The 17,541-nt window shown below is 37.6% G+C and overlaps 1 protein-coding gene across 5 annotated transcripts in view; it reads right to left on the bottom strand.

Moving 5' to 3' along the window:
* Nucleotides 1–17,060, bottom strand: part of CERT1 (ceramide transporter 1) — a 142,136-nt gene extending 125,076 nt beyond the window's left edge. For all 5 annotated transcript variants that reach the window (XM_032278146.1, XM_032278136.1, XM_032278127.1 and 2 more), the window contains exons 1-2: nt 16,312–17,060; nt 10,870–11,004 (exon numbers count right to left, since the gene is read on the bottom strand). In XM_032278146.1, the coding sequence (XP_032134037.1) occupies nt 10,870–11,004; nt 16,312–16,407 (231 nt within the window). In that variant the 5' untranslated portion in view covers nt 16,408–17,060. The remainder of the gene's footprint in view (nt 1–10,869; nt 11,005–16,311) is intronic.
* Nucleotides 17,061–17,541: the final 481 nt, after the last annotated feature.

The following is a 17,541-nucleotide window of genomic DNA, read 5'->3' as shown; positions in this document are numbered from 1 at the left end:
AAAAAAAAAAAAAAAAAAAAAAGACTTAAACATAAGACCTAACACCATAAAAACCCTAGAAGAAAATCTAGGCAAAACCATTCAGGACATAGGCGTAGGCAAGGACTTCATGACCAAAACACCAAAAGCATTGGCAACAAAAGCCAAAATAGACAAATGGGACCTAATCAAACTCCATAGCTTCTGCACGGCAAAGAAACAGTCATTAGAGTGAATTGGCAACCAACAGAATGGGAAAAAATTTTTGCACTCTACCCATCTGACAAAGGGCTAATATCCAGAATTTACAAAGAACTAAAACAGATTTACAAGAAAATAACAAACAAGCCCATTCAAAAATGGGCAAAGGATATGAAGAGACACTTTACAAAAGAAGACGTACATGAGGCCAACACACACACGAAAAAATGCTCATTATCACTGGTCATTAGAGAAATGCAAATCAAAATTACATTGAGATACCATCTCACGCCAGTTAGAATGGTGATCATTAAAAAATCTGGAGACAACAGATGCTGGAGAGGATGTGGAGAAATGGGAACATTTTTACACTGTTGGTGGGAGTGTAAATTAGTTCAATCATTGAGGAAGACAGTGTGGCAATTCCTTAAGGACCTAGAAATAGAAATTCCATTTGACCCAGCAATCCCATTACTGGGTATATAGTCAAAGGATTATAAATCATTCTACTATAAGGACACATGCACAGGAATGTTCATTGCAGCACAGTTTACAATAGCAAAGACCTGGAACCAACCCAAATGCCCATCGATGATAGACTAGACAGGGAAAATGTAGTACACATACACCATGGAATATTACGCACCCATCAAAAACAATGAGTTCGTGTCCTTTGTAGGGACATGGATCAACCTGGAAACCATCGTTCTCAGCAAACTGACACAACAGCAGAAAATCAAACACCGCATGTTCTCACTCATAGGCAGGTGTTGAACAATGAGAACACGTGGACACAGGGAGGGGAGCACTACACACCGGGGTCTGTTGGGGGGAAATAGAGGAGGGACAGTGGGGTGTGGGGAGTTGGGGAGAGTCAGCATGGGGAGAAATGCCAGATATAGGTGAAGGGGAGGAAGGCAGCAAATCACATTACCATGTGTGTACCTATGCAACTATCTTGCATGTTCTTCAAACGTACCCCAAAACCTAAAATGCAATTAAAAAAAAAAAGGAAAAAAAATTGTTTTCTTTTGCGTGAGAAGTCATTTTATGGGATTAGAATTTACTTGGTTTATTTGTATGAATTTTTTCTCAATTTCAAGCACTAAAGGAAGGATTTAACTTTCGTTTATTTTTGTGACTGGGGACATTTTTACAATATCCTTAGTTTAATGGCATCTTTTTCTTTCTGTCATTTGCCAAAGTCTGGATACTTCAGTGGAGTTTTGTTTTGATAGCAGAGAAGAGAATTGTGGGACTTCTAATTTTTTTTTTTTTTTTGAGATGGAGTCTTGTTCTGTTGACAGGCTGGAATGCCGTGGAGTGATCTCTGCTTACTGCAACCCCCACCTCCCAGGTTCAAGCGATTTTCCTGTCTCAGCCTCCTGGGTCTTTTGGACTACACGCATGCGCCATCACACCCAGCTAATTTTTGTATTTTTAGTAGAGATGAGGTTTCACCATGTTGTCCAGGATGGTCTCAATATCTTCATCTCATGATCTGCCCACCTTGGCCTCTCAAAGTGCTGGATTACAGTTGTGAGCCCCATGCCTGGCCTGGGACTTCTAATTTTTTGGTTTCTTTTTTTCTTGTAGGTCCTTAAATTTTTTCCTTGACCATCCAATTTCCAAAGAACTCTTCTGTTTTCAGTCTTCCAGAAGCTATACACATTCAGAAATCTCTTTAAATCATACTTAAATGGCTGTCTAGCCTTTTAAATTGTTCATACTTTGAAATCCTTTTCCTATAGCTGTGCTCTTATCTGCCTGGTTAGTTTTTTGTATTAAAAACACAAAAAAGGGTAGATTTAGTCTTTCTGGTGGTTCTTCCAGCTCTCTTCACTAATGCTCCTTCTGTCTTCTCAAAGAACATATGTTGATCTAACTTTCCTTGTCACAGTGTCCCCTTGTGGCAGTGGGGTCAAAGTGTGTAGGACCACTGCACTGGAGTGTGTTACCTTTCCTTACATGATTATTTTGCAGTTTTGGCATCATCTATCTACGAGTAATGCTGAAGGTGTTGTTTCATGTAGAAATGATATACATGTGGAGTTATTTTGTATCTTTTAGGGAGATAACATTTTGGGATGCTGCTTACCACAAGCCTACCACCTACCACTATCTTCAGCTACCTGGAAGCCCATGCACAGTTTAAAGAGTTAAATCATCTAGGGCTGGGCGTGGTGGCTCACGCCTGTAACCTCAGCACTTTGAGAGGCCGAGGCGGGCGTATCACATGAGGTCAGGAGTTCAAGACCAGCCTGGCCAACATGGCGAAACCCGTCTTAAAGCAAACAAACAAACAAACAACAAAAAACAAAAAAAGAGTTAAATCATCTAAACTCTTTAAGGTTTGATAACGAAAAACAGTTGTAGCTCTTCTCACCTTTACTTCTCTCTCTCCCTAATCATTTTCACCTTTTTCCTGATAATACATAAAATAGCTAGCACAATGTATGTCACAGTTGCTCAGTCCCTATTTGTAGTTTTAAAAATCTGATAGTAGTGGCCAAGTGCAATGTCTCACACTGTAATCCCAGTAGTTTGAGAGGCCAAGGATGGAGGATTGCTTGAGGTCAGGAGTTCGAAACCGGTCTGGACAACGTAGTGAGAATCAGTCTCTACCAAAAAAAAATTAAAAAATAAAATAGCCAGGTGTGGTGGTGCACCTACAATCCCAGCTACTATGGAGGCTGAGGCAGGAGGATCATGAGCCCAGGAGGTCAAGGTGGCAGTGAGACATGACTGCACCACTGCACTCTAGCCTGGGTGACAGCATTAGGCCTTGTTTAAAATAAATAAAAATATATAAATCTGATAGTAGAGACAGAAAGATGAGAATGAGATCTAAAGTGATTCCTTGAAAAGCTGTGGTTTAGTTGATCCCAGGAGGAAAGATAGGCTTTTAATAGTACAGGAGGAAAGGCATTCTAGATTAATAAAAGTTTCAATTGGTAAAGTCAGCAAAGAATGTCAAGGTGCCAGTTAGGCAAGCAGCCGGGTTGGTATAGGACGTGTTCATATGTTCCCCTCATACCTCTTCCCATTTCTAATACAATCACTATACTTAAGAGTTCCTTAAATCTGAACTTTTACATCTATTGTTCAGATTGTTAGAACTAGTAGCACAATGTAGTATTTTTTATGTGTAACAATTCAATTGATTTAATAAATGTCAGAGCAACTATCAAAGTCCAGAGAAAGCAGTTAAGAAAATGAGATGATACAAAACAGCAGTCATGTCCATTCTCTACTTGAGCACAGCTATTTTTCCTGCTTTAAGAAAGTGGTTCTCAAATTTTAGGATGCATCAGAATCATTTGAAGGGTTTGTTAAAGACAGAATGCTGGACTCCCTGTCCAGAGTTTCTGATCCATTAGGTTTGGGGCAGAGCCCCAGAACGTGTATTTCTAACAAGTTCACAGCTTACACTGATGTTATTGCCCTGGAGATCACACTTTGAGTACAATAACCTCTATCACATCTTCCTCTTGTTTATTTAATTCTTCCTTGTTTTGATGGGGCATATCTTTCAGCAGAAGACAGATGTCTGTGTTTTACTTTTTATTATGAAAAATTTCACATATATGTAAAAAAAAAAACAAAACATAGAACAATGAACCCTATTACCACTATTTGGTTTCAACAATTACTAACTAATGGTTATTCTTTTTTAAAATCTATATTCTCATCAATTCACACCCTTCCAAAGGCAATTTAGAAGTAAATTCTAAACATACTGTTTCAACTATAGATATGTAAACATGTATCTCTAAAATATTTTTTAAAACAACAAGAGGTAAATTTGTAGAGACCATATTTTAAAATGCTTTTAGTCTGTCCTTATACTTGCTTGGTGGTTTGGCTGAACATATAATTCACTGTTGAAAATAATTATTCTTCAGAAGAATGTAGGCATGATCCATTGCATTTTAGCTTCCAGCATTGCTTTTGAGAAGTCCACAGTTATTTTGAATCCTTATCCTTTGTTGCAATGCTTTTTCTCTCTGGAGGCATCCAAGATCTTCTTCCCAGTGATCTGACTTGACACAATGTGTCTTTAACATCAGTCTTTTAAAAATCTATTACACTGGATCTTGCTAGGCCCTTTCAATGTAAAACTCCTGTCCTTTATTTCTGTGAATTTTTCTTTTATTCTTTCACTGATACTCCTCTGTTCTTTCTTCCTGGAGCTCCTACTGTTCAGATGTTAGAACTCCTGGATCATTCCTTTAATTTTTACCTATGTCCTATTTACTACCTTTTTGGGGGTTTTTGTTTGTTTTGTTTTTGTTTTTTTGAGACAGAGTCTTGTTCTGTCACCAGGCTGGAAGGCAGTGGCACAATCAGCCCACTGCAACCTCTGCCTCCCTGGTTCAAGTGATTCTCCTGCCTCAGTCTCCTGAGTAGCTGGGACTACAGGCATGCACCAACCACATTGGACAGGATGGTCTTGATCTCTTAACCTCATAATTTGCCCACCTCAGCCTCCCAAAGTGCTGTGATTACAGGTGATTTTCAAAAAAATATTTTTCTTTACATTCTGGGAATGTCTATAATTCTACCTTCTAACTCTTTTCATTTCTTTCATCACTGCTACCATATTTATAATCTCCAAGAGCTTTTTTTAAACTCTTCCTTTTTTATATAGTTTTTTCATAATTTCAAAAGCTATTATCTTTAAAAATACTGACAAATTTCCTTCCTTATTTTTGTTGGACATCTGAATAATTTGTCTTCTAGTGTTGCATTTATTCTCTTGATCTCTTTCATATTGGAAACTTTCTTCATATGACTCTTAATCCTCGGCTGTCTGCTCATTGTTAAGAATAGGGAATCTTCTAACTGGAAGCCCAAAGGCTTTACTTATGAGTTTACCAAAAATGAGCTTCACAATAGGATAATCCAGTTGGGCTACCCTGTTACGGAAGCTATATTGTTATCCTCAGGTCAAAACTCTTGGACCCCAGCAACCTCCTGTCCTGATCCTATTTCCAGCCTCTGGAACTGTGAAACAATAAATTTTGGTTGCTTAAGTCACCCAGTTTATAATACTTTGTTATAGCAACCCTAGCAAATGAATACATTTTATAATTATATAATTTAAATTATAATTTTCTGTGACTTATTTCTACATTCTGAGCCCCAGATTTCAACAGGTATCCTTCTTCATGTTTTTCTTCTTCAAGACCTCTTAGCAAATATTTTAAATACTTTCTACTTCATTCATGCTATTTGAGTTACATTATCTGAATCATATATTATTGAAAGATGGAATATACTGTTTTCAAATGAACTGTTAAAGAGATAAATTATGAGTTCCTCAAGGCATAAATCTTAGCAGAGCAAGATTCTTACTTCTTTAAAAATTCACTGACGAATGCTCCTCCAATGAGAATTAACAACTAGTTTCTTATCTAGTGCCTTTACTTGCCACATACCTTCCTCTTTCCTTCAGTTCTCACTAACACAGTTCAAAACAGTAAAACTGCATGCTTGAGAAAATGCCTACTTCTTGGATTTCTCACTAATTTGGAGTTCTTATAATGACTATTTATGGCACTATCATCTTTGGTGATATCCAATTTGGTGAACATCATTTCCATAACATAATTTCTCATTTTACAATTCCACATGCAAAAACTTTTTAGATCTGACTATTCTTTATCTGGCACTTTAAAAATTTATTTTTATGGTTCTCTTCAATTTTGAACACTTCCCTCCCTTGCTTTTGTAACTTGTCTTTTTTTGGGGGGACAGGGTCTCACTCTGTCTCCCAGGCTGGCAGGCACTGGCACGATCTTGGCTCACCGCAGCCTCCACTTGCTGGGCTGAAGCAGCAGATCCTCTCACCTCAGCCTCCAAAGCAGCCGTGACTACAGGTGCATACTCCTACATCCAGCCGATTTGTGTATATTTTTAAATGTAGAGACGAAGTTTCATCAGTTTTCTTTAATTTTTCTAAGATCTTTCAACTTCCCCTCTTGCAGCACCACCCCCTAACCAACTTGCCTAATCACTATTTGGCCTTAATTTTTTTTTTTTTTATTCCAACAGTAACATTTTCATTACCTTTCAGTTTTCCTTCTAAAAATATTAAAACACGAAATTGGCAAATAAATTTCCCTAAAACCAACCTATTATAAGAATAATAGGAATTCTACTCATTTGGTGATTTTAAAAGTTCAACAAGATATTAGGTATACAAAGGCAGATGCCTAATGTGAGACATCAAACTACATAACTTAAGAAAGTCAATTCTATCTAAAGATATTATACCAAAACTCTCTATTTTACAAAGTATCTTCTAATTTTAGTAACTGCAAACAAATTACATCTATCTTCACAAATGAATCATTAGCAATTTAAGGAACTGGTTGAAGAAATACTCACAATATAATTTTAAACATGGACTAAGAAGAAGGACAAGCCAAATGCCCAAAAGAGAGTCCAGAAACAACCTTAAATAAACATGGGACCGTAATATATGATAAAAGTGGTGTTTCAAACCACTTGGAAAAAGGTGAGTTATTTAATTAATGCTACTAGGATACATAATTAGTCATTTGGAAAAAACTAAAAACATCAATATCACTCCTTAAGCTAAAATAACTTCCACAGGAATCAAAATTCAAGTGTAAATTTTAGATGAAAACGTTACGTACATTTATATAGAGAGATAGTCTTTGAGAGGAAAACACCTATCTAAACAAGTAAATATAGAAGCCATAATAAAAGATGTCAATAACAGTATGTAAAAATCTAAGATTTTTTGTAGGGCCTAATATAGACTATAAAAAGAGCAATGAAGAAACAGACCAGTGACAACGGGGAAAACATTTTCAACAAATGTGCCACATGGCTTATTATTATATAAGTAATTTCTACAAGTCAATAAGAAAAACAAACAAAAAAGTGCATAAGCAATTGGAAAAGAAAAAATAAACAAAAATGGGCTATAAATTATTCTGTTACTCAACCTTATGGATAAGAAGTGCAATTTAAAATAAGATACCATTTTAATTCAGCAGTTTGACAAACACTTTAACATTTGCCAAAATCCAACTTCCTAAATACTTGAGGATGGGGAAAACCAGAGGCACTCATTCACTACTGGTAGGAGTGAAGAGCGTTACATTTTGAAGGAGTATTTGACAATAACTAAAAACAAATTTTAAAGTACATATTTGTTTCAATAATGGTTGTAATAAAAATGAGAAATGATTTAAATGTGCAAAAACAGGGACCAGGCAAATAAATATAATATATCCATATGATTCAACAGAACATAACAGTTACTGTGTAAGATGTATTAAAACAAGGTGCAGAACAATAGACAATATGCCATTTGTGTAAATATTTATGAAAGTTATAAACAGACAAATCCTTGTACAGACCTACACATTTTCTGAAACGATGACCAGAAATTTAAGTGTGGTTGCCTCTTTAAGTGCAAGACTAAAAAGAAGCATGTATTTCTTAAACTGTTTAATGCCACAAATTATATTTTTTATCATGTACTTTATTTAAAAGATAGAATTTAAAAAGTAAACAGTGTAAATATTCCATAAACATTTGCTTTTAATTAAAACAATTACGACTAACATATTCAGAATATCTACTAGTGGCAAATTTTGTAGCAGAGGCTGGGTCTTCTAAGTATCAAGCTATAATAATTGAATTCAACTGTCTTTCTACAAACACTTATCCTACGTACAAATAGCTCTTTTTACACAAAATAAGGGAATACTATTTTTCCTCTCACCTACTTACTCTCAATCCCTTCACACTAAGGAATAAATTCTCCCAAGACATACTTTGTTCCTTGAAATTATTTCACCCACTTTATTATCACACAGCTAAAGAAAACTGTTTTTATAAATTAGGAATGATTTAATCATTAAACTAAGAATGAATTTAAAATGGATCAGGCTCTATCAGGAAATGTGGGCTCAGACGCTAGGTTCACCAACACCAACAAATAATAATGAATGGTTATAGCAAAGTCACAGCAACTCTTCAAGCGTAGATTTCTTCATATGTGAATATTATCAATTTCATAAGGGTGCCGTATAAAGAAATTAAACATTAATATGTATTTTTTGTATTAAGTGATATAAGCAATAGCTCATGTTTAAGGAAAAAAATACCAAGAGACGCCTATTAAAAATTAATGATGACTATTACTATGACATCTATTTATTTAACTAAAGTACATACTCGAATTTGTAAACTTCATCCTGAGTTCACTGAATTCAGTTATATTTTGTAATTTTCTTTAAATATGTAACATGGAGTCTGTGAACCCAGGGCAAGGAAAGTTCAAGTTCAGTAATATAAATGCTTGTGTTTCTTCCTATCACATTTCATTGTACCTACGACTATGATACAGATTTTGCTGCCTCATTCATCTTTTTACCTTTACTTCTGTATTTCTCCTTCAAAGAATTCAATTTGTTTCATGTTCCTCCCCATGTCTTTTACTATGTGCCACAACGAAAGTTATACGTGTAGATATAGTTATAACAAAAACCATTTACAATGAGGTAACACTGTTTTCTTCCTGAGAAGATGGAATTAAATGTTTATTAAAAATTTTATTTTCTCAAAATAAGCCAGGCAATAATATTATAGTTCATAATTCACGACAGAACAACAACATTTAAATCCACAGAAACTAGCATGGTACTACAGGAATACTACTACTTAGGGAACAACAGAGATAAAATTTAATTCCTCCCCATTCTTGTATCAATCATTATACTATTTTCAAAGAGTTAAGCATTGCAACTAATAAACATCCAATTATATGCAAAAGAAGGGGAGTGGAGGACCACAGAAAAACACTTCAAGATCGCAAAGTACATTTCCATCTACTATCATGTCCCCTGACATGAATAATGATCTACCTTGAAAGAAAAACACCCAAAATGTTAAACTAGATACAATTTCTAAACACACTACAATGTACCACATACCAGTAAAAATACTGAGCTTTTATGTTAAAGCTATATCCTTAAAATTGTCTCTACAAATGCAGAGTAGTGGTTTCATTAATACTTCCAAACATTTCTTCTGTGTTTCTCTAACCTAATATTCAATTCTAAACTTTTCAAATGCTGAATATACAAGAGGGGAAACAATGCATGAAAAAAAAAGTGAAAATACTATAAGATTTTCCCTAAATGCATAACAAACGTTAAGTCAGAGTTAGATATTAACAGAAATCTGAAATATTATCTTTCACTTTTAGAAGCAAGATAAATTCTATCACAAAAAGAAAACTGACTTCTCTTTGAATGGGTTAGTAAAATCTGTATTTTTAACATACCCATTTTCATATTTTAACTATAATATTTAACTGTCTGGCTTTAGCCAACACCTTTTTTTTTTTGCTCAACGCATGCAGACCATTCTTAACTAGCATGCTATTTTTGTATAATCAGGCACTTCTGTTCTCACTAGTTGGGTTACATGCTTAACAAGTCAGTTGGTGGTTCCCAAACCCATTTATGCCAGTTTACTTGTTACAATCCTTACATAACTTAAACATTATTTAAGTCTATGTACTGCAAGTGCAAAAAGGAATAGTTGTTTCTGTATAAGTTAAATGTAAACTAAGTAGGCAGGGTGCAGTGGCTCATGTCTGCAATCCCAGCACTTTGGGAGGCTGAGATGGGTGGATTAGTTGAGGTCAGGAGTTTGAGACCAGCCTGGCCAACACAGTAAAACCCCATCTCTACTAAAAATACACAAATTACCTGGGCATGGTGGCATGCACCCATAGTCCCAGCTACTTGGGAGGCTGAGGCAGAAGAATTGTTTGAACCTGTGAGGCTGAGGTTGCAGTAAGCTGAGACTGCACCACTGCACTCTAGCCTGGGTGACAGAGTGGGACTCTGTCTCAAAAACAAAACAAAACACAAAAAAAGGACAATAACAAAATATAAACTATATAGCATGACTCAACAAAGCTGAGTTACTCTTTTAAAGGGTGTTGAATTAGATAAAAGTGACATAACTGCAAAATATAAGGGGAAATCCTAAAAAGTTAGAAGGAGCCTATACTTAGGGTTTTTCAAAAGTTATCTTTAGGCTTTTATTCCACGTTAGAGAAATCAAAACTGGAAATAGCAAATCATGCATTATGAATATAAGAAAAACTTCTCTCAACTCCACAAAGAGAGGGCATTAGCTCAATGTTAAACGGTTTATAAATGAATGTACATTTATACCTTTTAAGTTAAAATTTTAAAATGTTACCTATAAGATGTATTATTTTTAAATTTTCAGTAACCTACAAAAAAACTGTTCCAGTCTCAACAAATAGAAAGGCTTCAAACATTTTTTTTTCCTGAAGCCCTTAAACTGGTTTGATATACCCACTAGATTAAAAACTACATGTCTATTTCCAAGGAAACCAAGGATTAAAAAATAAATAAAAATAAATAAATAAGATAAAAACTACACGTCTATACAAAATAACAATATTTAGCAAAAAGCACAATAAAATAACTTTATGGAAGCACAATAAAATAACTTTATGGAAAAAAAGTATTAGAATGTATGTTCTATAAGGGCAAGGATCTTTATCTTATTCACAGATGTATCCTGAACATGTAGAACAGTTCCTGATATGTAGTTGACACTCAATAAACATTTGTTGAATGAAGAAGAAAAGGAACTTACTGTGATGACAGCCTTGCTAAGACAAATGGATCCCCTGCAGCCATACTCTGTTTCATCTTCAGATTTGTAGTAACTCAGAGCATTATTTTTCAAAACTACCCAACGATCCTGCCACCCATGAATGTAGTTTGTCCACTGGGAGTGGGAAGGGAAAAGGAAGGAAGAAGAAAACAAAAAATAGAAGTATTTTAGAAATCCAAACTTTTTGAAACAGCAATATAATTTTAAAACCAAAATGTGAAAAATCCAACTTAATTCTAAGCATAAACAGTAAAATGATTACAAACGTGAAAAGTTGACATTTTCTAGATTGCATAATGATTTTCAGTAATTTTTACAATATCATATATAAATCAGTAAGAAACAAAATATACCATTTTCATTTTTTTTTTTTTTTTTTTTTTTTGAGACGGAGTCTTGCTCTGTCACCAGGCTGGAGTGCAGTGGCGCAATCTCGGCTCACTGCAACCTCCACCTCCTGGGTTCAAGTGATTCTTCCACCTCAGCCTCCCAAGTAGCTGGGACTACAGGCGCATGCCACCACACCTGGCTAACTTTTGTATTTTTAGTAGAGACGGGGTTTCATCATGGCCTGGATGGTCTCGATCTCTTGACCTCATGATCCGCCTACCTCAGCCTCCCCAAGTGCTGGGATTACAGGCGGGAGCCACCACGCCCGGCCTACCATTTTCTTTTAACATTTTAAGAATAAAACCAAAGCCAGATTTTGGTTAAAATTATTGTTTGTTCTTTGTGTGCTTTCATCCTTTCTTAAGTATCTTCATGATACTTGTTTTGGTCTTTGTCATACTTAACATATTCAACAGAGAATTATGTTCAGTTATGTATGTATGTAGTCTCTCATTCTCTGACACCAAGGGCTGCATGAAGCTTTCTAAGTCAATGGAAGTATAAAGTCAATTACTGCTAAAACTTTAGTTTTGTTACTCCCATATGAAAATCTATAATGGTCATAACTATATCAAAGTAAAAATAATAGAAACTAATCTGTAGTAAGCCGTCAACTTTCACTTTTCCTCCACAGAACTGAATAATATTTTATATGGCTAATTCACTTTCCAAGTTTCTCTGAACATATATTTTTCAAACCCAAGAGTAATAATACCAAAATAAAATTGGTTTTCAAAAACATATTGGATTGTCTGTCTTCAGTATTCTGAGTTTCTGTGTTGCTAAAGTCTTGCTGTACAGTGAAGATCACAATAAACTGGAAAAGACAGAAACGTAATCTTTATGAGAATACTTATTTTTGCATGTTTTTTATCTATCCTCTGGGGTTGGACGTATAGAAAAATCCCAAAACCATCTGCCAATTCCAGAAACTAATTCAAAATGGATTGCCAAAATATACTGCATTTGCTCAGGTTCTTTATCTACTGAGAAATCTATTTTTCTATTCTCTAAGCATTTTTGAGACCAATTCAGTTCTTAAATTTTCTTTTATTTTGTATTTTTTTTGAGACATGGTCTCACTCTGTCACCCAGGCTGGAGTGCAGGGGCGCCATCTCAGTTCACTGCAACCTCCACCTCTTAGACTTAATCCTCCCACCTCAGCCTCCTGGGTGACTGAGGGTACAGGTGCACGCCACCACGCCTGGCTAATTTTTTTGTAGGGTTGGGGTTTTGCTGTGGTGCCAAGGCTGGTCTCAAACTCCTGGGCTCAAGTGATCTGTCCTCCTCAGTCTCAAAGTGCTGGGACTACAGGTATGAGCCACCATCCCTACCCAGTTTGTAATTTTTCTAAGCCCCATCATTATAACTCTTCTCTGAGAACTCAACCATGCTGACAATTTAACTTATTCCAGTGGCTCCTAATCACCATTTCCTTATGTCTAACTGCGTGTGATGTACCACCACTTAGACACAGGCTTGAAATAAATGATAGTTACCAATAAAACTGAATTCAACTCTATCTATAATGTGTACTTCCTTCCTATTTTCTTATTTCCTTGGCTGGACTGCCACTTCTGCTCAGTTTTACTGTATTATATATACAATCAGATTAGTGGATACAGGATTAAATAGGCTCAACTACTTTACAACTCATGTGAAGAGAGTTTTGACAAGTTACTTTTGTAAGCTTCAGTTTCTTTGCCTATTGTTTGAAGGCTGAATAAAATAATGAAATTGCCCAGCACAGTCACAAACAATACTCAATACCTGAGTATTCCTTCTCTATTTTTATGGCCCATTACCAAAACCAGCTTATCTTTCCTTCATAGTAAACCCTTAAATTTGCCTCCTCTTCTCATTTTCAGCCATTCCAATCAAATTATCCAGTTCCTGAATTCCTTAGACGACTTAATAAGCTTTTCTTTAGTATCTTGTTTTTTTCCATAATTTACACAAGCTTATTTACTTACTCAGCATATTTGCCTACTTTTCTCACCTATTGATCGTATGGAGTCCCCAGCTCCAAAATTCCATGGACAACTTCCCACTGACTGTCATAAAAATTGTTTAGTGCATTCAACACACTCCATGGATTAATCCTGCCTTATTTACAATTACCACACTTCATAAGGCTAAACTGTGTGACTGTGGTCAAGTTACTTACTCTGTGTTCTTTTCTTTGTCAAACACTATCTCTTAGAGTTAATTTTAAACAAGAATAGACTTAGAACAGTGCCTGGACACAGTATTTTCTGAATGTGAGGAAGAGTTACACAGAGCTAATGAAGCTTAATCTTCGGCATTTCTCAATAGAACAGAACGCTTTCAAAGTTAGAGGAGGGGCTCCAGCAATATGTATCCATAATTTAATACCATGTTCTTCTAAGGTACTGAACAAATTATAACAGCTTCAGTACTCTTTAATCAGTAAGTGTTAGCTGTTATGAAACCTGGAAGGCAGGTTTTTGTCTTTTCTCTGCTCTCATAATGTTCCTTCACTCTTCCTCATTTAACAAATACAGACAAGGCAATACGCTAGACACTGCAGGAGAATCAAATATTACTGTGGCCAACAGGACAGCAAACACAAGTACAAGAGAAAAAAATATATTTAGAATAAGAGTCAGAAGCAAGCTACAAACAAAATGCTATGGGAATTCTAGTGAAGAAGGTCTTGAATGATGGCAAAATAATAAAAAGCTTTATGGAAAAGACAGTATTTGACTTAGACTCTTAAAGATGAATAGAATTTCAAAAAAGGTGTGTGGAAAAACAGAAGAAGGTAAACCATGAGGGATGGAGGAAATTCGGAAATTGAATGAGACTTATTTTATCCAGACTTAGTTGCTTTTAAGTCCAACTAAGGCATGAATCTTTTCCCCACCATGATCCACCATGATATTTGTTATAACCACATAGAACTATTGTATATACAGTATTTTTGGAATCTATACTCAAGTGATTTATAAGAAATATGCCTCATAGGTATTTCCATGTATTTCAGACTACCAGATGGAAAATATGCTTTGAACTGTATATTTTTAATATAAATTTACCTCAGCCCATTCTAAATCCCCCCCATTTTGAGGGAGAAACAAAACAAATTGCACTGGGGCTTATTTTCATTACTCAATAAAAGGAAAAGAACAAAAGCCGAGTTCTGACCCTTGTTTAAATTACCAGGTGAATACAAAGAATTCAAAATATATAGTTTACATTTAAAAACATGTACCATACTCAGTATAAGTATATATATTCAATTTAAAATACCTTTGATTAAAAAGCTTCCAGAAAACACTATATGTAACCATAAATTGGTAAATCTCAGGAAAAATTTCCTTCAAAGCTATCAGCAAGAATAATATCAAAAGCTTTATTCCTATTGATTCTACAATAGCAGCAACAGTCAAAATTTAAGTTACTTGCCTTCCATAGAGGTGTCAAATACATTTTTACACATTTAAATATCGAGATTGGTCTTCCATTTTTTGATCTACAGTATACCACTCCACATACAGTAAATACTTAGAACACTGGTAACTTTTCCCTCAGTCACTCCACTCCCCCAACCCCTAAAAAAGTTATTATTAGTAGGTTAAAAGTACAATTTGTTTTGTAAAATACTCAACACACTACAGTACTAGTGTGGCAGTCGGCTTCCCATCTCATGAGCAGTGATGAAACTATCAAAATCACTGAGAAGCAAGTAACCCATTTCACAACTATTACCAACTGAAAATGTATACCTATTACAGAATGTGTTCAATAGAGATTCCTAAATTATAGGATACATTTAATCTAAAGAAATCCTGAGGAGCTTCACTTTACTGAAAACCTTGCACTGAAATTTCAAGAATGATCACAGCATCAATATATAACATAATTTTTCTGCTATACAAATCAAAGTCAACACTTGCATTCCTTAGTTCTGACTATTCATGCCTTTCCTGGTCCCCTTTCTAAAGACATTATAAAAGCCTAATATGAAACAATTCCACAAATAGTGTCCAAGTGATTTGCCAAAATATGAATACTGGAAACAGGGTGATTTCTTAACAGCCAGTCTGCACATGACATAGTATCTTATGACCAGCTTGTTGTGGGACTGGCCCAGCTCTCCCTTTCCAAGTTAACTGCTAGCTCCAGCCATTTCTAAAAAAGTTTAACAGGAAGGGAGAGAGAAGTCAAAAAGGCTATGTGAATCTTCTTATTGCAAAAACTTAAAAAACAAACAAAACAATCAAAAACCCCCACAACCATGTATTATCAAGAAGTCCCCCATCTGAAGTCCTAGAAACGACTGCTTTGCTAAAATTTTGATACAGAGATTTTAAAAAATATATAAAAGGTAAAATATCTTTTCCTTACCCTGGACCCCTTACTGCAAAAATATTTTATTGTTAAATAATGCTCTTCTTCCTGGACTAAAGATCAGTCTCCATTCTCATGTGTTCCAAGTTACTATGAATATTTCTTGTGCCTATCAGGTGCTGATTCAATATCTCTATTCTAAACTGGGGTATAGGGTGAGGGAGAAAGTCCTCCACATTCATCTGTCTCACTACATCTAATCTGGCATAGTTTAGCACCTCAAATTTCAACATCAAGCCGAGTCGCTCCGGCTTCTATCGAAACAGTTGCGTCCAAAGTGCCCCCAACCCTACTCAACTTGGCATCCTCAGACAGACCAACCTCTTTTAAGAGATCCGACTTGAACCACTCCCAGTCGTTCCGACACCGCTGAAGCCCAACCCGGATTCCTTAGACCCGAGACAGCTGCTGCCCTGAGTCCCAAGTCATCTCGCCTCCCAAACCGGATCCCAGGTTTGATACACGCTTTCACCGGTCCTCGGCTGCCCCCGACAGTACCCCTATATCCCCACCTCATCCCCAGTCGCTGCGGCAGTACTTAGCCCCGCACCCCGGCACGTTCCGCGCCTCCTGCCAGCCCCACCCCACGGCCTCAGCGGATTGCCTTGCGGCAGGTGAGTCTGGCCAGGGGTCCCTTGGCACCGCGGGTTGCTCACCTTACTGAGGACCCCGCAGCGCTCCACAGGCGGCCCAGACTCCGTCTCTGGATCCTCCTCCGAGCCCGACGAGTTCCAGCTCTGATTATCCGACATGGAGGCGCGACAGCCGAGCAGGAGACTGGCCCCCACTCCCTCAGCTGCGCTGGAGGAGGCGCCCAGTCCTCGGGGTGAAGGGTCGGGGATGGCGAAGCGAAGAGTGCCCGTTCCGGTGTGGGGGGGGGAGCAGGAGGAGGAACGGAGTCCGCCCGCCGCGCCGCCGCGCCTGACACCGAGCGGAGCGGGGAAGGAGGACAAGCGGTGAAGGAAGTCTACCCTTCCAGCCGTCAAACGCCGTCGCCGTGACCCCTGCGTTGCGCCCGGCGCCGCCACCTGAACTTAGCCCCCTCGATGCCAATTTCAAATAGGGAAGAAAAAGGGAGAAGAAGGAAAGAGAAAAATTCGGCCGCCGAGACCCGCGTCCACTCACACCTCCGCTACAGCCGCCATCTTCCTGCCTGGCCCACTATTTACCCTCCCCTCCCCTGTCCTTTCCCCTCCTCTTCGTCCTCCCATTCTCCCTCCTACTCCCCGCCCCCTTCCCCTCCTGACGTCTGACGCAACACGCCGAGCGTTCGGGATCCTCCTCCAGCACCCTACCCCCGGCTCTCCTGGGTGACGAAGGGTATTAAAGTAGGAGGAGCGGCGCAAGGAGAGGGCGGGATAGGAACGCCACTCTGTTGCATTCTGGGAAGGGCGCCGGTCTGTCGTTCGCGCGGCCTCCTGGGAGTTGTAGTTGCGATCTTGAGGTAACGGGTGAGTATCCCGCGCGGGCATCGCTTGCTGTCTTGGGGACTTTTCAGTCGGTGGGTGGGCTTCGTTTGACAGTTGCGTGACTTGCCCTTCGGCCTCGTTTCTACCCTTGCCTTATGTGTTTATGACGAACTCTCCGGGCTTGCGGGCCCTGACGCGAGAGAACTTTCCGCTGAGGATGACGGGCCTGCTTTCTTGGGCGGCTTTTCGAAAGCCCGGGAGCATCTGGCCGCTTCCGCTTCAACCACGAGCTGAGGGTTTTCTTTCCGCCTAGCTGTAAATCTCAAGGGTCTTGCTAATTAGAATTTACACTTCACGTTTGACGTTTACCGCATTTAAAGGCAGAATTTCCTCACTCCCTTCTCACAAGCACGCACTTCGCATTTTTTGATTTCTAGAGTTTTCTTTGTGGAAAGCAATCTTGAGGTTGTCAGATAA

Source organism: Sapajus apella, unplaced genomic scaffold (genome assembly GCF_009761245.1).
Source record: "Sapajus apella isolate SASKATOON/1434 unplaced genomic scaffold, GSC_monkey_1.0 scaffold1, whole genome shotgun sequence".
NCBI lineage: Eukaryota > Metazoa > Chordata > Mammalia > Primates > Cebidae > Sapajus > Sapajus apella.
Note: the sequence above shows the minus strand (reverse complement) of the source record. Positions and strands in the feature narration are given on the sequence as shown.